We start from the raw sequence: 25113 nt of genomic DNA, 5'->3' as shown, positions 1-25113 counted from the left end.
CCCTCACCTTAATAAAAAACAGATGGTAAACACAGAAAAAGAAAAAAAAAAAAGAAAAAAAAAAAAAGGTTTAACCAAAGGATACGTTCTAGCATACAGTATGGAATTGAAGAATTTATTTGAAAGAACACATTTATAATGTAGTTTAAAAGTTATGTGTGTTTCATTTTTCACAGAAAATGCTGAGGGACTATATTTTAATTAATTTCAAGGAAGTCGAAGTTAAATCTTGTACAATATGTGGAAGAGTTCTTTTACATTTCCAATCTAACTTGGTTTATGCATTCAGTTTTCATTCACAAAATGTTGAGGACTTTAACAGATAAAGAAGCTTATTTTTTTTCTTGAAAAGGGATATATCTCTTCAAATTACTCTTTCTGAAGACTCTAGGAATCCAAATCAGGATACAGTGGTATTAGCAGAAATGACAAACCCAGAGCATGCAGTCATGCATGTGGTATGACTTCTTTTGTTGGAAGTGATTTATGTGAAAGAAATAATACGGAGATTTACTTACAACCCCAAAACAGACCTTGTTCAGGTATCACTTTTTTCCTTCTAATATGAATTCTCAGTGCAGTTGATCAGAATTATATTTAATATGAGATTTATTTAATGAGATTTCAGGTATGAAATTTCATGAAATCAAGTATGTCTTCAGGTAGCTGCTTATTTGATGTTGTGACACATTTGTTTTAAAGCTGAAAGTCTAAATTGGGAACCATAGTGGATTCTCCTGGTCATTTACATACATAAATAATTACAGACAAAATGTCTCAAGCTTTTGTTTGTGTTAGTTGATTTACGCCTGGCTTTTCAAAGGAAATAAATGACAGATAATATGATCATAAAAATGCATTCATGAACTTCCATTAAAGATAAAAATAGCCTTTTCACATTTGATTACTGGAAATTCTTCTGTATCTTCTTTTAACATCAGATAATGTAATGTACAGCTGTCTAGATGTTGTCTATGGTGATTTATCATTAAATAACTTCATATCACTTTCTTAATCACAGAGAGCAGATTCATAAAATGCCATTCAGAAATTTCAAGTCTTATCATATTCCACTCTTCATACATGCTCTAGTTCAGAAGTGGAAGTGGCATGAGGCATGAGGCACTGAAGTTACTCCTCTCAGCTGTGATACTTTAAGTAGGCATCACAGCGGAGGAGCAATCTGCATTTCCACCGCAGGTGGTATGGTGGAGCCCATCAGCATATAAGTAGGTATTTGAATTGTAATCTTCTCCTGAGTTGGAGCACTCTCTCCCTCCCTTCATTGGTATCAGTATGAGCCACGTAATCAGCATGTGAAAATGACAACTTGATCTAAGATTGCATTACACGTGATATGCTTCTGGCACGACTGGCTTAACCCCCCTTAGTATGAAGCTATAGTGCTGCAGCATGTCTGTGAGCACTTTTGCGAAGCCCTGGCTTCACGCTGCTTTCAGCTTGCTGTACTAGTTGTGTCGACGATCTGCACAGGTTATACGTGTCTTTTCATGTTAATTCACATTGCTGAGTTTTCTCAACAGGGCATTATCATTTGGCTGGGTGCAGAAACACCAGTGCCTGGTGTTAGGAACAGAGATGAAGATACACTTGTGTCTGGGGAACTGGGCAGCCCCCTCCTGCATGTGTGCGCAGCAGCAGGTGTTTTGTAGATATTTCAGGTTGGCTGATGATACTCTGTAGTCAGAAAAAGCAAATCTACCTTCTGTGTTTAAGAAAATGAAAAAGATGTGACCTGCTGAAATACAGACATGTAAGTAGGACAAGGCAAAATTTTAGGGAAGATTTTGAAAGAAACAATAAGAAACAGAAGAAAATGGAAAATAAATAAAAAAGCAAGTATGCAAGTTTCAGCTCTCATTGCTTTTCGTATGTTGATTGATTTTCCTTTGCAAAAGAATAAGATATGACTTATGCAATTTACTGCTGTCAGTGAATTATTGGTGCTTCTTTACACTGCTCATTATCAAAGAGATTTCACATTAAGTTTTTCATCTGTTTTTGCCCATAAGTATTTTCTTACATCTTGCCTACAAGAAAAGTCTCTCTGTTCCAGATGTACTTCAGGTCTTTTCAGCTTGAAAGCCTTGCACACTTTTTAGGTCATGTAGTAAATTGTGGTTCTCTTGTCCCAATGTTCAGTGAAATAATCTTGGTATATATGCTGTCTCTTAGGAATGTTAACTACAATTCAGTTAATAAGAATCAGTTAGCCCAGTTAGTGTCTGGAGAGTAATTTCTTTTAGTTACAAAATAGGTATATCTAGAATATAGAAGGAAATACTTATTGATAAGATATATTTTGGGGCATTAAGTAACTTAAAAAAGAAATAAAGGAATACTGGATAGTTATTTTTTATAAATCTTGAACATTTTTGAAACATTCTTGATCTTTAACTTCTTCAAAGTAAAGAATTTCATGTCACCCTTCTCAGAGAAAGAAATTTGTATGCCATGTATATATATATATATGTATATACATACAATTTTAAGCAATTTTTATTATGTTTATTTGGAAACAATAGTATTTACATTTTACATTTTATTTACATTTACATTTTGCATTTTAAGAGGTCTTTCATTGGCCCTTATCCCATGTTGTTTAATTGCTGAAGTTAGCAGAGGTTTGGCTGTCAAAAAACGTATACAGTGGTAATGATGTTGGGTAATGTATGTTGGTATTCAGTAAGTTATTCAAGCATGCAGACATAGCATGTATGTGCACTGCTATCTCGTGTTGTTTTATGGTTCACTGGGAAGATTTTTCACACACTTGGTTTAGGGAGAGCTTTAGTGCCCATGTCACCACTTATTATGCAAGAATCTTCAAAGATGTAAGTAATTCATATCTAGATGTAAAACTAATGGAGTTGTGGGATGTATTATTTAGTCATTATTTCTGTAATAGAATGAAATAGCTTAGGGAGTATTAATACACATTAATGTTTTTTTATCTTTTGACATTTAAAAATACATATTCTCCCTGTGGAAGGTCATTTTAATGCACATCTGAAAAGTAGCTTATTAAACATAAAAGTTGCAAAGGAAACCTAAAGTCTGTAATATGTAATTAGTGGCTGGGATCCCAGCTAACCAATGATTTAAGTAATATGTACTGTTGATCTCTTTGTGGCTTTCTTTCTTTGTGACCACACAAAATATAAATATGACTATCCTGCTTCATCATGTTTAATTAGAAAAACTATCACAGGACATTTTGCAAGTATTTGCTCCGATTATTGTATAGCACTTTCAATCTGTTCAGCACAGAAATGATTTGTGTGAAGTCTCATTAAACTTATTGTAAACACCAACTTTGTCTTTCCCCATTGTTCACCTTGTATTAGTTGGTACACTGATCATATTCCTGTCATTTTTTTATTTTTATGTTTTTCTGGAAATGTAGGTTCAAAGAAAATTCTCATCCTGTGCACATTTTTTAAGTTTTATTGTTGTTTGAACTGGATGGAAATGATTCCAGTGTATATATTTTGGAAAGCTGAGGGCATTTCCTTATGAATATGATGCCAACAAAGTTGCTGGTTGCCAGTTCTTCCTCTTGTATTATGAGTCAATTATGTTGGTGTGCAGCATACAGAAGCTAATTCAAGTTTTCTTTGTGTCAAAATGAGGTGTCAAATAAGACATTTCAAAATAAGCCTTATCTGCAGAACCACACACATACATTCTTGCAAATCGTAACAAAAAATAATAATGAAAACTTTTAAGCAGCTCTGATTATCACTTATTAAAAAGTTGCAGTGATTCATAGGGTTTGTACCTTGTGCCTTACCTTAAGTGTCATCAGCGTATTGTTGTGCTTTATTTGAACTGTGCAACTATTCAGAAAAAGCAATATTAAAATCCTGACGTGTTGCAAATCATATTTTGTCCATGCTGTTTCAAGAGAACCACGTGTTTGGCTTGCAGTTTTCCCTTTCTTAGGGTAAAGGGTTTCACGTTGCTCAAGCAGGGCCACCAAGAGCAGGCTGCCCATGACCATGTCCAGGCAGCTCTCTAAGCTAAATTACACTATGACTGTTTTGCCATTGAATGTGGACAATTGTCTCTTTGTTAAATGCAGAAGTATTTGAGTAGCACCATCCTGGCTTAGTTGGATCCTTCAGAATAAGGAAAAATGGAAGGGACAGAAGTCAGATAACTTATTTTGAAGAGCAGCCATCAAATATTAGTGTGCTAATATTTATTTTACTTTTAAACGGTATTTGAGGCATGAAACATCTGGAATGAGAGTAAGTTTTGAATATCTTTCGAAGTGTTAAAAGCTATAATTAATTTTTATTTTTATTTCCTTCTCTGACAGCTCACTGTGCTGACAAATGTGTCCATGGTCGCTGTATTGCTCCAAACACCTGTCAGTGTGAGCCTGGCTGGGGAGGACCCAACTGCTCCAGTGGTGAGTTTTCACCTGCTTCTGCCTGTCTTGGGCCCTTTCCAATGTGTTGTCCTCTATTTTGGGTGGATTATCACTGATCCTGTGCTTGGTCTCCTGGTCAAGGCATTTGTTTTGAGTTGTGAGATTACTGTGTCTGTTCTGATTTTTTTCTTCATTTACTTGAAGACAGTGTTACCTTGTAGTAGCACCAAATGTCTTGACCTATTTTGTTCTCAGAAACATTCCGAAAAGTACAGGTCTTAGTATCTGGAGTAAGTAAACAAAGTTGTATTTGAGCAATAAAATCTTTTTTTTTTTTCTTCTTTTTTTTTTTTTTTCCCCATTATTTTCTTGCTCTGTGAAGAATGACGGTGCAAGGTCATGTACAAAAGCTCTAAGTAAATCTTCCAGACAACCCTATCTTCCTTTTTTTTTTTTTTTTTTTTTTTAACCAGCTGTGTTCTTCTCTTGCAACAATACTTCCTCCCTGTTTGCTCATTCTCTTTACATTTTTCTCTCACTTCAGTCATCTTTCTCCAACTATCTTCTCCTTCCCCTTTGCCATAAGAGTGTGTGCAGAAGAGAAGGGAAGCAAGAAAGGAGTATCGAGGACATATGTAGAACGAGTCTAGGACACCTTGGTATGGTGTCCTGGTTGATAAATGGCTTCAGTCCAACCAGCTGGTGGTCATACTTAATAAGGAAATTATGAAGGTGGAGGCCATCACACACTTAATACAAGAACATAGCAAAACCATGTAGTGAAGTACTAAAGTAATAGCAATTGACAACATTTTTAGGCATTGCAATTTTCTAGACCCTCTGAATGTGAAACCAGGTGCTGCAGTCAAGGAACGAGGCTGTCATAAGACAATGGGTCTTGACAGAGGGCAGAAACCCCTCCATAGTAGGAGTGGCATTTTGTGTACTCTCTCTTCATCTGTCAAAGGTAAACAATTCATAGTCTGCACAAATTATTTTTTGCCTTTACCAAAAATAGAGTTTCTCGGAGTAATTCTGTATTTTTGCTCATTATAACAAGTTATTTATTCAGTCTTTCTATTCCCTTTTGTAAGGTCTTTGGAAATATTATGTTTAGTCTAACACTAAATCATGTACTTCATTACAGTCAAGTTCAAAGTAGGTCACTGCTAGTGACTGTCCTCTTGAAAGGAATGCATTTTTTTTTTAGTCAACAATAAAAGATATGTTTATAATTTAAATTTAAAAGACCAAATAAAAATATAATTCATAAAACAGCTTATGTCTTGCATAGCTATTATGCTATTATGCTACCGGTTTACTTAGTATGGGATTCCTGTAAAACTGTGAAAAACATAGATAATCAGCAGGACAAAAATAATTTTGGTCATAATTTCACCCTAATTTTTTTCATTTAATAAAAATATGGATTTTTTTTTAGTAAGATACTTTAGTGACTCTTCATCTGGAACTGATCATGTGTTGCTTATTTTGTGAAATATGAGAGAGAATAAACTACATGAAAAATAACTTACCATTTTAAACTTATCATGTTTGGTGTATAGTGTTTGTATATACTTACAAGTGCTTCTTCTCATAAACAGCTCTAAAGAAGCAGCAAATTTTGCTTAAGGCATAAAATGGAAAGAGTTGGCATTGCAGTGTTATGGTAATGCTGATCTTAATCTAGTGTGCTGAATTGTAAAAGGAAATTGTCAAGAAATGTTATCTTTCTTTTTGAAAGCCTTATGAATTGAGCTCCTCTGTAACTAATCAAATGTACAAAAGAAACGTGTATCACTATACAACCTAGAATGAGGAAATACTTTTATTTATTGAAATTTCCAAGTTTGAAACTCATTGAAAGGGCAATTTTGATGAGAGAGGAATCTCTAAATCTCTCTTTGGAAATAATCCTTCCTCTCACTCTACTTTGTAGAGTCCATTTCCCTTACCTGTCTGGTATAATTCATTCTGAATACATGTGCGGCTATTTTCCTGTGCTTCTTCCTCAGTTCACTGCCTTTTACTGCTTGTCATGGCAGTCTCAATAGCAAAAATACTTTCTGGTGTGAATACACAACAGGCCAAAACTGAAAGAGCCTTTGTTCAAGCACTTTTGAACAGCGTGATCTCTTGAGAGTTTTGTGATCCTCGGAAGGCTTCTGCATGACATTAGAGCTAACTGGAACTGCAGAAATTTGTTTCAGATTGCTAGTGTGGCCCTAGAAGTGGGGTAGGCTAAGGAGGAGGATAGTTTTGTTCATGTGTTACTGGGAGATTTGGCTTGGAATTTGTCCCATTCCATGCAGACAAATTTAAGTAAGATGTTGCTTTCACTAGATTGTCCTTTTGAGTGTTAATGCCGCTATTTGTTGCTAACCATGTGTGATTTACTTGTCCATGTGTCTGAGAGCTACAATGCAGATCACATCAAATTGTAGAGCAGACAGTAGTCTTGGAAAGATAAGTTGAATCTCTGGCACTGGCTTTTATTGTTGATTGCCCTGGCGCTTGGTGTAGGAGATTTTCAAATTTTGCTTTTAACTGTATTTTCTGCCTGATCCCTGACTTGATTAGTGTTAGTAACAGAAAGGCACAATGGGATACAATGAAGAGAGAGCTTTATTTTTGCAATCATTTCTGTTGATACAACAAGATATTAATTAAAGCAAAATACACGTAAATTGCCATACTGTATTAATGTGCATCATATAAACACTTGATTACTTAATTGAATAATGAAGCAGGAACAATGGTTAAAAGACATGCCAGTACAGTAGTGGTTACTGATGACTAAATAAGATAGTCTGACTGAAGGGGAGAGACTATTCTCAAAGTGGGAGATCCTAGGCAAACTCTCAGATTTGGAACTCCGTTCATTTTCATGGACACAGATACCTTGGAAGCAACTGTTTTCTACCTAAGCACAGAAATTTTCATAAAACTTCAGAACTAAAGATTTTCTTCCAAAATGTGATCCTTTCTCTATTGGGATTGATTATTCTCCTTACAAAGGAATTTCATTTGTAAGTATCAGAACAACACTGCTAGACCTGTTGCATCATCTGTCCATCTGCCAAATCGCACCCTATGCTTTATTTGTTGGCTCTCAGTTCTATTTACCCACTTTGTTTAAAACAATTTTTTAAACCATATGCTGTGGCCTCTGTATTACAGTGAATTCTGAATCACAGTGGTGGTAATTGCAGACGAGTGCTTCCTGAACACTGTAATATTCCCTCTAAAAGTGATAGTAATTGCATGGACTAAATTGGTGTATTGTACAATAAAAGCTGGGTAATTACGTTTCCTCCTATCTTTGCACACCATCACATGCTATGGTCTAATAAACTTGTCAGGGACTAAACTTTTTGGTGGACGTCCATTTCCTTTTGTGGCAACCTTTACGTCCCAATAGCTTAGGTCAGCAGCGTCTTTCAGTTTGGGGGAAAGAAGGATAAAGATTTAAGTAGAATACTCTGTCAATGTCTCTGAGGCTGTCCTCATTCAGGGCTTATTTCTAACCTAACCCTTAGCTCTCCTGTCCTTCACATCATCTGCCTTTCTGAAAATCTTATATCCTACCCCAAAAAAAGTATGAGTGGATGTTTTCTGCTGTGTGTAGAATATGGATCATGTTTTATGAATTTGACTAATTAGATAGTATCTCCTTGGAGAATGTTTCCTCTGTGAAGTACTGTTGTTTTTTTTCCTTCAGGCTCTTTTTTTTTCTTTTTTTTTTTTTCTTTTTTTCTCCAGTTAAAGGTATTGCAGTGTATTAGGTAGTATTTGCTTGCAGTGAATTTCAGTGGGAATTGATGAAGTAGATGATGCTAACATACATCTATCTAAAAAAAAAAAATAATTAAAAAAAAATCAACAACTTGAATTGGGATGTCACTCATTTACAGAACACTTCCATCCTAGCAGAAGGATAAAAGTCATACAAGATAAGTTATTCTAATAAAGATTTATTGACTGAGCACAGTAGACAGATTAATGACAAATGAGTGGACAGAAGACATGTTGAATGCCTTGAAGTACCTTGAAGTGAGTCAATCAGCACAAACAGCACACTCTCAGCACCACTTTGAAGTGTTTTTGAACTTCAGGAGTGTAAGTTGATAGGTCCTGGGGAGAAGGACAAAACTCAGAAAGGGACACAGATAGATATGTTTATAGATGAAAAATGTGAACAAATAAATTTTATTGAAAAGAAACATCAACCAACCAACCCCAATCTTTCCCTGCTAAACTAGATTATTGTTTGTATCAGATTTTTAAATTGTGTGTGTCAGGTTGCGTTGTTATTTGTTATAAGAGCATTTTTGACTATGGGCTGTGTATAGAAGTCTTCTGTAAAAGTTGCTAAGTGTAGTGATGGCTGTCTGTCCAGATGTGTAGAGCAAATCAGACTATGCTTTCCATTTATAGATTATATTTTCTGCCCATTTTCTTTTCTCAGTATTGGAACAGTATTTTGCTGTAATATATAATATACAGACCTCATCATCAGTTTTGAATGTGTTTGCAAGTTAGATACATATGCAACCTAATGTGGATCCCCAGTAAAGCGATCATGACATTCACTTTGTTTTTCTTCTTATGCCCAGTAGTCCACAAATAATTCCTTCAAAATCAATAAGACAATTTCGGAATAAGCTGGAGCAGAGGCAAAAGGCCAAAATCGATATTTCACTGGCATGTCTGCAAGGAATATAGCCTTCACGATCCCCAGCTAGCTTCAGTAGTAAGGCAGAAAGGGAATGACGTATTCCATTTTGGTTTATGGCAACTATGCTAAGACTGTCTATGGAAACATGAATATGCACTGTCTGTTCTGTAATCTCAGATTTGTTTGAATCATTGGATTTTCATTTGTAATTTAATTCTGTTGGTAATTAATAGAATAATATTGTGACTATAGTCTGAAGGCATGGAGGTAGAACAAGTAGCTTTATGGCATTAAGCAGTTTGGCTCCAGAGTTTTATAAACCATGAGAAAAGAACAGCTTTGTTTTTTTCTTTAGTATTTCAAGTTGAATGTTGAAAGCTGTCAGCTCAGAAAAACATCTTTGTACCCTTAAATGCACCTGTTAAGGAAAGGTACAGTAGCCCTGCTACTGTCAGATTTCATTTACTCTTGTGGATGTTTATAAAGTTTACAAATTCCATGAAAATCTTGCTGCTTTCTTCATGGCACTTGGCAGATGCAGAGTATGGCAGAAACTGGATCCCTTGGCATAGCTTGTGTGAGACACTCACGTGAGCTGCAGACACTGCCAGTTTCTCAGTGGGGCTTGTAATATCCATTAACCCTGAGGAGGTGGATGTGTGAATATTTTCTGCAGACAACATTACACCCCAAATAAAATGGCCCCCAAATTCTAGGTGCTAATCAAGGTGCCTAGGAGCATCTCATATGTGACAACAGAACTTGTGAGCCTTGAATGCTAAGGCATTGCTTTCTGTTTTGTTTCTCAAAAACATTTGAACTGAGAGCTTGCAAGATAAAGAGCCTAGTTCTTCCTTAATTTTTCTAAGCCAATCAACAGGCAGTAGGAATGAGTTCTGGTTTTAATCACGTGCTAGTACTACAGAGGATTAATTCACAGAACTTAGAAACTACTAAACACACTAGTAAAACTGCAGAGTGTCCTGATATGGAGCCATTTATTTTTATGGAAAACGGAGAGAATTAGCTCATTCAAGTAATTTAGAACCCCCCTCCTGCCCCTCAACTTCAGAATGGCCACATGTAAATGCATTGTGTTAGCAAAAGTGACAGAACAACATAAACAGTCTTAAATTCAAACTTTTCCTATTATGCATATCCTTCTTATAGTTTTCACTTCCCTTAGGTAGGACTTCTATAATTCCATAACTGACATAGCAGTTTTGCCAGCTGAACAATTTATTTTCTCCTCTAACAAGGCTAGTATTTCTGGGATGAGAAACCGACCCACCAGCAAGTTAGCACAGGTGCTAACAGGGAAAACAGATATTAATGGAAGTAGCCATCATGTTCATTGTCAGTGGAGTCACTGCAGTGGGACCACAGAATGTCATATCAAAATTCCCAGGGCTACACAGAAGCTGTGCTTTTCTGGAGTACAACAATGCATTTAAAACTATATTATTATCATGTGTAAGATCATTTCTATAAAGCAAGTGAGTTGCAAAGTTTTAGGATTTATAGGATGCTTCATTTTTTTTTGGATGGATTACCATTTCAGTCTTGAAGTGAAATCATAAACAAAAATATATATTCTACAAAGTTGAGTTATCAGTTACAGAATTTACTTAAACTGAGATTTACTGAAAAGACACCGAAGTAAGTGGCAATCATTTTACTCATTTGTAAAAAAAAAAAAAAAAAAAAAAAAAATCTGGATCAGAGAAGTCTTTCATTTTGACTTTGACCAATTTTTTAAACTCAGTGTATTTGTGGCGTTTACCTGAGTTGATTTGTTGGATAACCTATTTTTTTATATTTATTTTTTTCCAGTAAAAATGCAGAAGTATTTTTAGAGTTGGTTTCTTTTCAGTCTGTTTTATATGTTTGGTCACTGGCTCATTTAGCAGATTTCAAACATGTGAAGGATAATTATAACATTTTTTACTAACTTAACAGTTAAGATGGAATTTCCCAATTAATTGGGGGAAAGGAAAGAAAAGGAAAGAAAAAGAAAGAAAAAGGCTAATTTATGGTCCTACGTGGACGTCTGTGGAATATCGGAATCATGGACAACAATATATTTTATACAATTCAATCTTTTGTAACTTTTCTTATAATAGTGATTATTTTTGACACATTTTATCTCAGTATCAAGTAAACTGAACACCAAGAGCCGTCTGTATGTGTTTTCCCTAGCCATTATCCAGACTTGTGTTCTGATGTCCAAAGCACTTTAAAGAGTCTTCTGAAATTTATGGCATGTGAAAGGCATATAGTTCTAGTCTTTTATAGTATCTGAAAAACACATTTTCATTGTTCTTCCACTTCACGGATCAAAAGGCTTTTACAAAGTAATAAAATAAAATAAAATCCCTAAATTAAATTAAAGCTTAGCATTTTGAATAAAAATCCTTTCTTTTGCACAAAACAAAAAGAAAGAATGAAAAATATGCCACAGGGTAAAAAGCCTTTAATATAACAAATGAAATCAGATAGAAACAAAAGATTCAAAGGAAATTCAGATTTTAATAGAAAGTATGTTCTGAAAAGCAAAAACAAAAACAAAAAAAAACCACTGTGCATTTCTGTGTCTAGGTTGTTTTCATACTAAGTCTTTTACTAAAAGTCAATGATATTTTATAATTATTATAAGTGATTCTCTGCAGGAAAAGATTTATATTCTGATATGTATGTGCATGTATTTTCATAAAATCCTGAGGTGTCTAGAACAGCATATCCAAAAATACATGGAGAATAATCTCATTTTTTTTAATTAAATCAGACTTTGAAACTTTTCTAGAGGATATTTTTATTCTTGTATTCAGAATAGCCAGCTTTGTTTTCTAGCCTTTTAGACTCATCTCTTAAATTTTTGTTTGTCACGTTCCATGTTTACTGTCTTGTAGTCTGTGCTGACATACAGGTTGTTGGCACTAGGGGCTTATTGCATCTTGTCAATTTTTAAAAATACTTGGTAATTTATAGATTTCAGAATCAGCAGGACTTGAATTTTATTTGGTTTTAATTCCACTTGGGAGATTAATTATCCTGCAGGAATGTTCTGAGGGAAACAAATGCCATCAGTTCAGATCCACTGCTAACCAAACCATAGTATCAGAGAATAGTTTTAATGCTCTGTAAACTTCCCAGTAAGGTTTATCTGGATTTAGATTAGTGACAACTTTTATATTTTTTGTCATGGCTTTTGCTTAGTGAATCAACAGATGTTCTAAACACAAACATGCTCAGAAATTAAGAGTAGCATCTGCATGGCTAAGACTTTTCCTGTTCATATCAACAAAGAGTAATTAAGGATCCATAAGGTGTTATCACATTTAGTTTTGTATAGATCAAAGTTACATAATGCATTAACATAAAATATGATCTGACTGCTGTTATGTATGTGAAAACCTTGTTTCCTGTGAAGGTTATTGATCTAATTTTCTGACAAGATTTTAATCTAGAGTATGGTGTATGCCATGCCTTTGCAAACCTTCATATTGTAATTATAGGAATTGAGGAAATTCCCATAATTGGGGAGAAGAGTGAACACATGTTCATGTATGCAATACATGAATTAGAACTGAATTTCCTTTTTCCTGTTGACAATTGGAAGTCAGATGGGGCATCTGTTGTTAATTGAGAAAAAGGAAGTATGCGTGCATTTATTTATTGAGGTCCTCAGAAGGGTAGATGAACTGAGTGGCTATTTCACCCATGAATGGAAAAATAGCCTTCATAAAAAGTCATTTTGTTTTGTTCTGAATTTCTTACTGAGATCCATCAGATTTTATTAATACTGGATATCTGAGATACTAGTTCTATTAACGTGTATTTAGGTTAGGACAAGCATTTTTTCACTTCTGTAGTTGAGGAAAAAGAAGCTACTCCAAATTCAAAACTATGGGTAGCTTTTGAGTGGTTTTTGACAGCCAGATTGTCATAAATCAAAAACTGATGTTTAGATACATCAAAGTTTTCTCAGTGTTAGTCTGCTTCATTAACATCGTCAATTCTTAGCTGTTAGTAGCTGTTATTCCCTGATAATCAGAATTATAGAATGGTTTGAGTTGGAAGGGACTTCAAAGACCGTCTAATTCACACCCTCCCCCCCAGCCATGGGCAAGGACCCCTTCCTCTAGATCAGGTTGTCCAATGCCCCATCCAAGCCGGCCTTAAACACTTCTAGGGGTGGGCATCCACAGCTTCTCTTTGACAGTGCCTCACCACCCTCAGAGTAAGTAAGTTCTACCTAATGTCTAATTTAATTCTCCCTCTCTTAGTTTAACGGCATTCCCTCTTGTCCTATCACTTTACTTCCTGACAAAAAGTCCCTTCTCAGCTTTCCTATAGTCCCCCTACCACACTTTTAGGTACTGGAAGGCCACTACAAGATCTCCCTGGAACCTTCTCTTCTCCAGGCTGAACAACCCCAACTCCTCCAGACTGTCTTTGTAGGAGAGGTGCTCCAGACCCTTGATCTGGCCCTCATCTGGACTTGTTCTAATACATCGATGTCCTTCTTGTACTTGGGGCCCCAGAGCAGAATGCAGTGCTCCAGGTGGGGTCTCACAAGAGAAGAGGGGAACAATCACCTCCCCAGCCCTGCTGGCCACACTGCTTTTGGTGCAGCCAGAATACAGGTGGCTTTCTGGGCTGCAACTGCATATTGCCAGCTCTTGCCAACCAACACAAGTAATGCAAGTCACCTGTGGACACTCCTAGAAATGTTACTCTTTTCTTATTTATATCCTCTGCTCCAAAAGACTGGAATACTTTTTAAACAGGATATGTTACAGTTGATATACTCCTAGTTGTAGATGGTGGTGGTTCCTGGAGTCCTTGTAGACATCTTTTCTGTCCCTGCAGTACCCTGTACTTATTATTATAAAGTAGTCTTAAATTCCTTCTGCAAGAAAAAATACAGAATAGAACATTGCTTCTGTCCTAGAGAACCCATCACTGAAGGAAAAGGAAAGACATAACACAAAGCTCAAAACATAGGAGATGAGGAAGGAAGCAACACTGACAAATGACCATAGCAGATACTGATTTCAATGTACTTGCTGCTTAACGTCTACTTTTTGTGGACTTCATGGGAAGGAAGAGTTACAAGGTAGGGGCATGGAGAAGAGCAACATGACAGTTTTATAGTTTGGGGTTGTGGTGAGCTGTGCCAAGTTGTAGAGGAAACTTGAGAAGCAAGAAAAACAATGGTCTGAAAATGTAACAAAGGGGCTAATGTCATGGACAGTGTAAATGTGGTGGTTGATATTTGTATACTGAATGATAAATGATAAATGAGGGATAGACCACAGAGGCCATGAAGTAAGGACAAGTTAATAGATATCTGAGAGTCAATGGAGGGATGCAAAGGGAAGAGCAAAGATTTAGACTTGTCCTTGATATGGCAGCCTAGAAATGAGGAAAGGACAGCCACAGATATTACAGGCAGCTTCAGTTTGTTTTCCATACTGAAGCAAGGAAAAGTAACTTTCATTTAGAAAAGGCTGTGATTCCTTGAACATATATGAAGAAATTTTGCTGATGCTTTGGAGACAGAAAGATAGGAATTCTGCATATTTGCCACTGTTTATTTATTTTAAATTTGTACTTGACAATGTGTTTGCAGTGAGAGAGTGGTTTAATGTATTTCTGCCACTTGTGGAAGGGGATATTATTTTAAGTTGTTTTAAAAGACCATAACAATACGATAGCTGTACAGTAAGGGTCTCCTCTGTTCTGGCAACAATGTTATATATTGCCAAAAACACACAACAGCATTTTGCTGTACAAAAGGGAAGATATATAAACCAAAATAAAATCTTGGTGCTACATATAAGACAGCTGCAAAAAGCAATGGTAAGAAAAGTAAAGTTTTGCTGTGATTTTTTTCCTTTTACCTTCCCATTAGCCTAAAAGAAAGACAAAAGGAGAAGCAAGTCAGATTTCAAAACAAACAAAACATTCACTGACTTGAATGTGATGTTATAAAGGGAGCTATAGCATACTTAAAATGTAGTTGTAAGTCAGAGTTTCTAAAGAGAATTTTCTTCTGAAATGTTCTTTGACTTGATTTGATAGCCTTATTTTGTTCTCATTATGGGCCATTCTTTACAGAAGTATAGAATTGTAGGTGATCAAGGTGGGTTTGTCGAAAATACTTGCTCATTCAAATTTTTTTTTTTTGCCTTTCAATGAAATCAACTAAAAATGAAATGAAATCAAATTAAAAAAAAAAAAAGGACAGAAAAAAAAAAAAGACAAATATGCAACCACATTTTGTTAAAAACATCTTTGTTTAGAAGGAGCAGAAATAAGCCACCAAATTCTTCAGATATGCTTCTAATTATTATATAAACCAATATTCTGTGATATAAAATATCAGGGCTCCCTGAACTGAAATTTGCAAGTCACCAGCCGCTCACAGAAACCATTTGCATAAAAACATATCTCACCTTGTATAGTAAATATTTGTGTTAAAGTTATAGGAAATACACAACTTCAGTTTTTCAAAGATGCTACAAAAGGCCCAAGAATTATAGCAATTTGCGTCACAGATTTTAATTTCTTCTTTTTTTTTTCATGAAAGATTTTTTTTTTTACTTGAATCTGTGAGCTTCTCCTTGTTCCTAAAATCATAATTTGGCACTCAGTTTCAGAGAGCATTTTTTTATGTCTGCAGACTATTATCTTAGATTTTCAAACCATTCTTGATTATTTTACATGAGGGTTTTTGTCCCTATTGCCAAAGGCACACTTTCGCTTTCACTGAGCATCCTTTTGAAGGAAAAGTTCTCTGTATGGTATTTGTGGCAAAGTATGAAGTGCACTGCAGGCACCATGGAGACTAAAAAGATGCTCCCAGATGAACAGAATGTGTAAAAACAGCAGCAAGGTGTGGCATCAATACCACAGTGTTGTTAAACATTTCCTTTGATGCTTTTTTTTTCCCAGCGGTGTAAGATGAAGGTAGTGAGGATCCCGGGAATCTACTACAAAAACTGGTAGTGAGCATTACAGCTAGCTATCTTGTCTGTTTAAATCAGAAAAAAATGGGGGTGAATGCAACATATGTGAAAAGGGGAAGGAGAGTGACCTTTCTAAAAATGGGGCTCTGCATGAAACAGCAGTATCAGGCAAGTTGTGTATGAGAAATACAGACAATTAACCCTGGTTTACAGATTTGGTTTTGCATTTCTGCAGTATTGAGACTGTTTTCAGGAGTCAGTGGGGCTAAGATGCATTGTCTTTATGTTGAAACCATTCCAAACAGAGGACTCCTCTCTCTCTGCTTTGCTTCTATTTCATGCATACCCTCTGCTGAGACAGATGATGTACAACCTCAGCTCTGTTCAGAAGCCAGGAGCTGGCACTTTGGTGTGTGTGTGCATGTAGTGTTAGCATATGCGCGTCTGTGACCTTGGTGCAGTCAGGACAGTGGAGCAGCTATTCTGATTAAACTCCAGCTGACAGTCTGTAACCTGACAATAGTCATTAGCACAAACACTATCCATTCCACCAGATTAGCAGCTGTGCAACTTCCAGTCCAGCTTTCTCAGTTTCTGAATACTAGGAAGCAGCAGAAATAGTCTGGTATTGTAGCTGGTAAATTTAGCTTCCAAAAAGCAATTAAAAATAAACAGAACTCACCACAGAAAACATTTCTACCCTTTGCCCTTTTCTGTTTTAATAGTAAACTGCGTATCAGTTTCTGACAAATCACTTTAATTTCCTATGGGGACCATTATTGATTAGCAGTCAATGGACATAGAGGTAAAATACATGATTTATCTGTCTCATTCAAAAATACTGCTTTTTCCCATTAATCCTGCAAATTTCTCCACAGCTCTGCCCATAACTCACAGTTAGGTACTACGCTGGTGACAGAACTTGCATAATGGACAGTTGTGCAGCCATGCTATGGTATGGCCATCATGATCCTGGTGGGATGCTTCACTGTTGTGATGTAGTGAAAAATTACATAGTCAATATTTGTTACCCACCTGGCCATTGCCAGGAGAATGGTCATGAGACTGGAAATCCTATTAGCAGCCATACCATGCTTTTTATTTTAATGATTTCCTGCAAGCATAATGTGAAGATCACGTCAGGAAACTAATAAATTATTATGTACTGTGCAGTACATGCTCTTGCAGTAAAATAGTCTAGAGAGGTTCAAGTTCACAGACACAGCACGTTCACCTCGAACATCAGTAAATTTGCAGGTGTCAGCAGGATGTGTTCAGGGAGGCAGACTGGGGATGGGGCTGTAAAAAGAGCAAGGGGGCTACGAGGATCCTCTGCTTCACAAGTGAGGCAATCTCTAGCAAGGCAATCTCCATGCCTGGGTGTCTGATGCAATGGTAGATGCGTGGTGGATGGTTTTGGTCTGTATGGCTCTGAGACTCATTGTGCTGATTCTACAAACAGCTATGTGTTGGGCTCCACCATTTCCAGCTGTTCGTGGAAGAGCACAAGCTGGAATTTTTCAACCAAACACTGTCTGTCATGTCTTTATATCTAGGGTGGGTTCAGGCCAGTTTCATCCTTGAATGAGCTCTGCACTGGAAGAACCATGCTTGGTCAGTCTGAATTCTCCTGTTTATCAGACATCTCAGGACCTTCTTTTTTGTTGTAATTATTATTCCACGAGGAATAACTGAAATTGAAATTATCTATTTTGCTTGGGAGCAGAAGGATGACTGTTATCTGAATCCAGACTAATGTGTTAAGTAAAAAAAAATAAAAATAAAATAAGTATAGGGATCAGAGACATGCAACTGTCTCAGTCCCACTGCCCTTACATATAAATATATCTCCAAATATCTCGTTTGCTGAGGACAGTTTGAGGACTGATTAAGCAGATTACATGTTCTGTTCCATGCAGACATTTAAAATAAGTATATACAAGTTGTGAATGAATGTGAGTTATCAAGGGTAAAGGCATCTTGTGACATGCTGTGTGGCACAGATAACCATGTGTTGTGTGTATAGTTCAGAACAGAAAATAAGCATCTTCAAATAGGTAAATGGAGAAACAATGGCAGTAATCAGATGGACAGTCACTCTGTCAGTTTGAAAAGTAATGCTGGGTGCTTATAATGCTTCAGGTTGCTCTGCGTTTTCTTGCGTCTAGTTGCTCCCAATATCTCCATTAAGCATGTGCATTCTTGTGACCTTTGCTGGGGAAAAAAAAAAATCTTAAGGAAAAGATTCTTTAAAAGACCTTAATCCCTTTTTATTTGTGTAGCCTAAGTGAACAGCTCCCATAGCTCAATAATTCCTACCCTGAGGATGTGTCTTGAATTACGTCGTCTTACTCTCGGAAAACGTGCCTGTTCTTTGCCTGGCTTTTTTGCCCCAGGAGAAGACAGGGAGAACAATGCTTGTCAGTCACCAAGGGGAGAGCCCAGACTTCCAGTAGCTGCAATTGAGGCTTTTCTGTTGCATTGCTGTTATCAACAGAACATAAAAATAAAACCAGGTCATTTGACCATATGATTAGCACATTCCTGTTGAACTCTGTGTGACCTTAATCTTCCGGCTATTTACAGAATTCCTATGTTTCTCTCTTAAGAAAAATTTCTTCCTAAACAATGTGTTTTTTCTTTTGATGCTGAAATATCCTGACTGGTTTGCTTATAGGGCTTAATGGGCTGCATTGGGGCAGACGAGAAAAGATGCACTTGAGTGATTGTGATGACACATTGGATAACCAAAACTGTAATATCCAGATGTTTTAACACCAAGTAGTTCATTTCTATTAAGCAGCTGAGGAAGCACCACATAACCTACATAACCTTTTTTTTTTTTTAATTTTTATGGTTGACTCGTAGTATCTTCAGTGCTCTACCACAAGCTGTTTACAAAAGTGCTATAAATTGTTCCTTCTGCCCTTTCAGCATGTGACCCTGACCACTGGGGACCTCACTGCAGCAGCCGATGCCAGTGCAAAAACGGAGCCTTGTGCAACCCCATCACAGGAGCCTGCCACTGTTCCTCAGGGTTCAAGGGCTGGCGCTGCGAGGAGCGCTGTGACCAAGGGACGTATGGAAATGACTGCCATCAAAAATGCCAGTGTCAAAATGGAGCCACCTGTGACCATGTGACTGGAGAGTGCAGATGTCCTCCTGGATACACTGGTGCCTTGTAAGCAGAGGGAATATTATAACCTGGGGGGAGGTTAAAGATTGAAATAGTGCTAACAGGAGAAATAAAGTCTGGAGTAAATTCTGCCACTAAGTTGTTGTTCATTCTGCTGTGTAACACAGAGAAGCAGGGCTGGATAAGAGGCTGCTGTGCAAACCATATTTCACTGCGTCCTCAAGTCGTCTCGATCTGCGCTGCTAAGTAAAAGCCACAAAAAGTAGCAGCAGGAGCTTCTTTGTGACAACCATGAGGATTGTTTGGCTACAAGTTTGGAAAACTGCGTTGAAACACTTATTTGGTTTTGTCCTAGCAGAATATATATTGAGTTTGTCAGCAGAAGTGAATGAACACCAACCACTGCAGAAAAAAACATCTTTATGAAGAAATACTTCTTAGTTTGCTATGTCTGTTCCCTAGGTTTTGTTAGTTTTTGTTTTTGTTTTTATGGATGCTATATTCAGTTTGCTTCTCTTTATTTTGGACTGCTTTCTGTTGCATACTTTTGGCCAGAAAATTTAACAATAGCATTAAAAATGAAGCGGTGGCTGGGGACTGGGGCGCGTGCTGAAGTAACAGTTGTCTGTTGTGCACCAACTCCCCAGCTGCGAGGATCTCTGTCCCCCTGGGAAGCATGGGCCGCAGTGTGAGGAGAGGTGCCCCTGCCAGAATGGAGGCATCTGTCACCACGTGACTGGGGAGTGCGCCTGCCCATCGGGATGGATGGTAAAAAACACTTTCTGAAATCAACACGACCCCATAAAATTTCCATATTTGTAGATTTCAGGCAGCATCAGGAATGGATAGCCAATTAGTATAGCAAACGCAGTCTCCCTGTAGCCAGGAGTACTAAGAAGTGTACTTTAACACCAGGAACTGGAATAAAATACTTGCAAAACCATCTGTTACTGAAAGTCCTCCAGTTCTGTGCTGCCTTTTTAACCGTGTAAGATTCTGGAATGCTAAGGACATGAATCACGCTATGAAGAGACAATATCCTTTAAATTTTGTCTAGAAGGTGCTCATTTCTAGATATAGTTTGGTGCTTTAGGGAGATCATAACCTTCCTAGGTACCTCCCTAGAGAGAGGTTATTATTATTTTTTTTAATTTATTCATTGGTTGTGGTGGATTTTTTATCTGTTCTCAAGTGTATGGTATGCATACATTTCCAAGAAAACACCAAAGTACCATGTTAAATGGTTAAATGACGGTGACAGAAAGAGAACATCAGATCTTGGACATTATCTTTAGACTTCCTACCCTGTTGTCAGTGGGTAGGGAAAGAAGAATCTACCTCTGAGCCACAAATGAAATTCCTTGCTTGTCTGTAGGCCCCCTTACCACAAGGCTGCCGTGCCAATTCTAATTTAGAAAAAAAGGGAGTTGGAAGGTGACCAAAAAGTTGGAAGTAATAAAGCCCAACTATTTTCTTAAAATACAGTTGCTGATAATATTTATCAATTGTATTTATTAATAACTTTTTAAAGCACATTAAGATAGTGGGGTCGGTAAATAGGTAGATAAAAAAACACATTTGTTTTTCTTCTAATTATCTCACAGTACATGAGGACTTTTGTGGTGGTGGTTTTTCACCAACTAGAGAGCTTTTCTGAAAGTGGATGATGTCTCTTTGTGTGTTTGAGTAGCACTGTTTACTGTCTCCCTAGCTTGGATTATGGTAATTTTTGCTTTTTATTCCACTTCATGATAGAAGAACAGAAATTACTGATAAATTTATGCAAATAAATTTAAATGCAAATACTCAAAATATTTGCATAAATTCTTTACATTCTCTATTATCCTCAATGCAGCTAATGAAAAACAATATAGCCTATGAAGAAGTGATGGAAATTTTATACCAGTGTGTGTCTTAATAACAAATTACTCATTTTTTATGTATCTCATTGACTAATTTTCCATTGTAGTTATTTAAGCACAACTTGTTAGTTTTAGATTTTTCAATTTTATGAAACAATTTTGTCAGCATAATCTTTTTTGCTTTTCATGTAATGATGGAATGAAGAAGCCAGGTACAAGCTCTGTAGTGTCTTACGTTTGCTAAAATACCTGTGTATTTTTCATCTGAGATGTTTGTAAATCTGCTTTGCTTGAATTAGCTTCTTAAAAGTCTTAAGGTCTGATACTCCTATCACTACCTAGGTGCAGTTAATTCCAGTGATGTAATTAGCAGTGCAGAAATTCAAAACGTGTGGAAAAGAAGCAGAAATCCTACCTAAGCTTTTAATATATACTGCTTTCAATGAAATTAAAGGAGCTTTTCCTTTTGTCAGAAAAAAAAAGAAAAAGATCATAAACTAGTATAATTGGGGCATTACAGCAATTACAGATTTGTAAGCCACTATTCATTGGAGGGCATTTCTAGATGTCTTGAGGTATACTACTCCTGATAAAGAAATTGGGAAGAGATTGACATCAATTAGACTTAAATGTCTGAGTTTTTTCACTGTTGCTTAGAGATAGTGTTTTCCCTGAGCTTTGGCCTGCAAAATGGAAATCCTAGAAGATTGTTCCTACATTCCTGAAGCGTACCCTGTGTTTAAAGCTGGAGAGGAGTATGGCATTTCCAAGATCAGCACTAGATGAGTGACACGATCTTGATCTTCCTTCATTACAAACCTTTCTTCACTGTCCATCTGACCTGCAATTCCAAACCTAATGTTAAGATTTTTTTCTGTATACACAGGGCACGGTTTGTGGTCAGCCTTGTCCTGAGGGTCGTTATGGGAAAAACTGTTCCCAGGAGTGTCAGTGCCACAACGGAGGGACCTGTGACTCAGCGACAGGCCAATGCCATTGCAGCCCAGGTTACACAGGGGAACGGTAAGTAAAAGTTTTTTTTTTGGTGAGACTGCTGAAACTGCAAGGGGTCTGCTACAACAGAGAAAATTAAGAAGCTGCTAGAAAGATGAATGAGAATGCCCATGATATGATTAAGAGTTTTGTGAAATGTGTGCTATGTTGCTTAGCTGACAATGGGTCACAATTTAAAAAAGCCTACATGATTACTCTTCTGTGAAGATTTGGTCTGTTTTAGAATTTTTCTGCTGTGTCACATGAGTTGCCAGTATCCTGTGTGTCTTCATTTGAGTGCTGTGCAGAATAATGCAGTTTGGGCTGTGGGGTAAGGTGGGAAGCTCTTGGTTATGTGCAGATGTTTGGCAGTGGTAATAGGAAGGAAAGCTCATCCAGCTCCTCTTCAAAATGAGCACACTGGAGAGTTGTCTCATAAAGTATTCCATTCAAAGTGTTGAAACTTCATTATTTTCTGACTTTGCTGATAAAAAGTCTTTAGTAGATGCCAGAGAAAAGAAAACATAGCAAGACATCATTTGTGAAGGCAGGAAAAAGGTATAAAAGAAGTGCTTTCCTGCATATATTTTAAATACTACCCAACTCATTTGCTGAAGTCAGCAGTAGCTTAATCACTGGGGTCAGTCCAGGGGATCTCTGCCAACAATAGTAGGTATTACAATCATATGCACTTCCCACGCAACTGTTCACAGGACATGGGGAGAGCCATGCCAGGCATAAGGGAAAACAAAATCATGAAAAAGAGACACAATTAGTCCAGAGCTTGCAAAAATTAAATTTGCTTCTGTGAAGAAACGGTGCAGAAGGTGGCAGATGCATTTAAAGAAACACATTTCAGCAGGGAAATCAAATGAGTATCAATGTGAGAATACACATACCACACTCTGAAAGTGTGGTATGTGTATTCTCACTTTCCCACTTTCTTAAAGCAGTTAAATTTTATGTCTTGTAATTTAAATCTGACTGTAATCAGAAATGCCTTACTGGTTTCTGTATTTTGATCTATTTTGCAAGTCTGAACTCCCTCTTTCCTGCAAAACAGGCTGTATTTGCAATCGTTTTGTTTTTCAAGATACACTAAGGGCAGGAATGGGTCAGAAGCAAGGTTGTAGACAGCTGGTTCTTCTTTCACGTCAATGGATTGGCAAGGGATGGAAGTACTGAAAGAATTGTGTGGGCATTGGCTGCATGCACCAGCAGAAAAAAGGACAATATTTAAAGGTTCTAAGCTATTTTTCAGTTTTGTTTGTAACTTAGTGGTGTTTATCTGAGATTTCAGTGTGGTAGTGACTCCTGGAAGTTGGCCTAACAGCAAGAAACAGAGAACTCCTCGGGCATATTAACACAAGGGAATGCAACTTAAACTAGAACTTCCTGAGGCTGAAGAAGATGAAATTAAAAAGAAGTAGAAAGGTTAAATTTTGTCTAATTTGCCTGGTGTCATTGATGGTCATTTGGAGAGATTTCATTCTCACCTTTATTTGTATAACTACATTAAGAAATATTTAGACAGGACTGTCCACTTTAGTGTAATGCTTCAGCTGTAAAGTAAAAGGTATTTTATTGCTGGCTCCACTCAGAACAGGGATAGTATTGTCCAGAAGTTTCAAGGTATTTATATCAATTTGAGGCAAATACTGCAGAAGTGTGAAATGAACACATCTTCCTATTCTACCTCAGGCACAGGGCTTTGCTAAATTGTTACATGGTGCAGTGTCTTGTATCATACCAGTCTTTGAAATTCTCCTGAAATCAACCATAAAAGAAAAAAATAATTTAAAAAGAAATGCTATAAGAAATTTCATAAGGAAAATGGAAAGACACCACCATGGAGATCCTTTTATAAGACTGGGGAAATGAGCAGGTTATAATCTGATAAAAGCATTAACAGTGTGCCATATTGTCAAGTAATCAGTAACTTGATATAATTTACGGGCATCCAAGATGTTCTGTGTGTGATATTCTGTGCTAAATTGACTGCAGACCTCTGACTTTCAGTGTCATCGTGTTCTGATCTGATTCTTTGATATTTAACTGTTTTATTGTTTTTGTTTCTGTGGAATGGTAAACATAATTCATAATTTATAGGATGCTTATATTGATAAATATGGGCATTTTCTGTGTCATGCAAGCTATGAAATGTTGTCATCCCTGACACCAAGGCATGAACATGTTTAGCTGAGAGGTCTACCCTGATGCACATATAAAATATTTTGTGTACTTACTGCTGGAAACTTTAGTAATGCTGTAGAACTATTGACAGTTAAAGCTGAAAAAAATAAACTTGCATCGTGTCTCTAAAATCACCAAATGAACTTTATGAACTTTTGAAACCAAATGAACTTTTGAAGCTCATTAGTAATTTATTTGGAAGTTATAGAAGTCGAGTATTGGAAATTGTCTTTTAGTAGTCAGGTTGGACATCTAAACATACAGTCTGATAAAGTTAAATTTCTTTAAGCTAAGTTGTATTCCTTTAATGTTTTACATATTAAACATCTGTCTTCTGAAAGCTCTGTGAAAAGGGAAAGGTTTAGTGAAGAACTGTCTTTATTAGGAAACATTCTGCTTAACAAGCAACAAAAAATATTACTACTCTTCCATATGGGTTAAACCCAGGTTTTTTCTAACGTATGAACATAAGTAAAGTCAGATGAAAGAAATAATTTGGGGATGTTGAAGATTTTCCTATGTTGTTGAATAAATTTTCGAAGGACAAATACAACTTCAAAAAAAAAGTTTAGTGTAAAATTATGAAAATAAGGGTATTCTGGAAACTTTACGTTTGCAAACATAATTAGAAAATACTCTCTTCAGTCAGCTGATAGCAGTTGTCAGGGAACCTCCAAGCCTGAGTGCAGGGGCACAGATGTCTGCTGGCTGTTCACAGTATTACTAAGTGGAGAATCCAGAACACTTAAAAAGAAAGGAAAAAAGAAAAAAAAAAAGAAAAAAAGTTACAGGTAGACAACTTGTGAAACAAAATACTTGACAATTTATTCCATTTCATTCCTGAAGTCTAATTTAAGTAGATTAATTTTTGTTCTGTT

General features: G+C 36.6%; 1 protein-coding gene across 4 annotated transcripts in view; it reads left to right on the top strand.

The window, feature by feature from the left end:
* MEGF10 (multiple EGF like domains 10) overlaps positions 1-25113 on the top strand; it is a 104859-nt gene that overhangs the window by 34610 nt on the left and 45136 nt on the right. For all 4 annotated transcript variants that reach the window (XM_072031127.1, XM_038170736.2, XM_038170738.2 and 1 more), the window contains 4 exons: positions 4346-4438; positions 18986-19232; positions 19835-19955; positions 21936-22072. In XM_072031127.1, the coding sequence (XP_071887228.1) occupies positions 4346-4438; positions 18986-19232; positions 19835-19955; positions 21936-22072 (598 nt within the window). The remainder of the gene's footprint in view (positions 1-4345; positions 4439-18985; positions 19233-19834; positions 19956-21935; positions 22073-25113) is intronic.

The sequence above is a fragment of the Anas platyrhynchos genome, chromosome Z (genome assembly GCF_047663525.1).
Source record: "Anas platyrhynchos isolate ZD024472 breed Pekin duck chromosome Z, IASCAAS_PekinDuck_T2T, whole genome shotgun sequence".
Lineage (NCBI taxonomy): Eukaryota > Metazoa > Chordata > Aves > Anseriformes > Anatidae > Anas > Anas platyrhynchos.
This window is presented reverse-complemented; position numbering and strand designations above follow the sequence as displayed.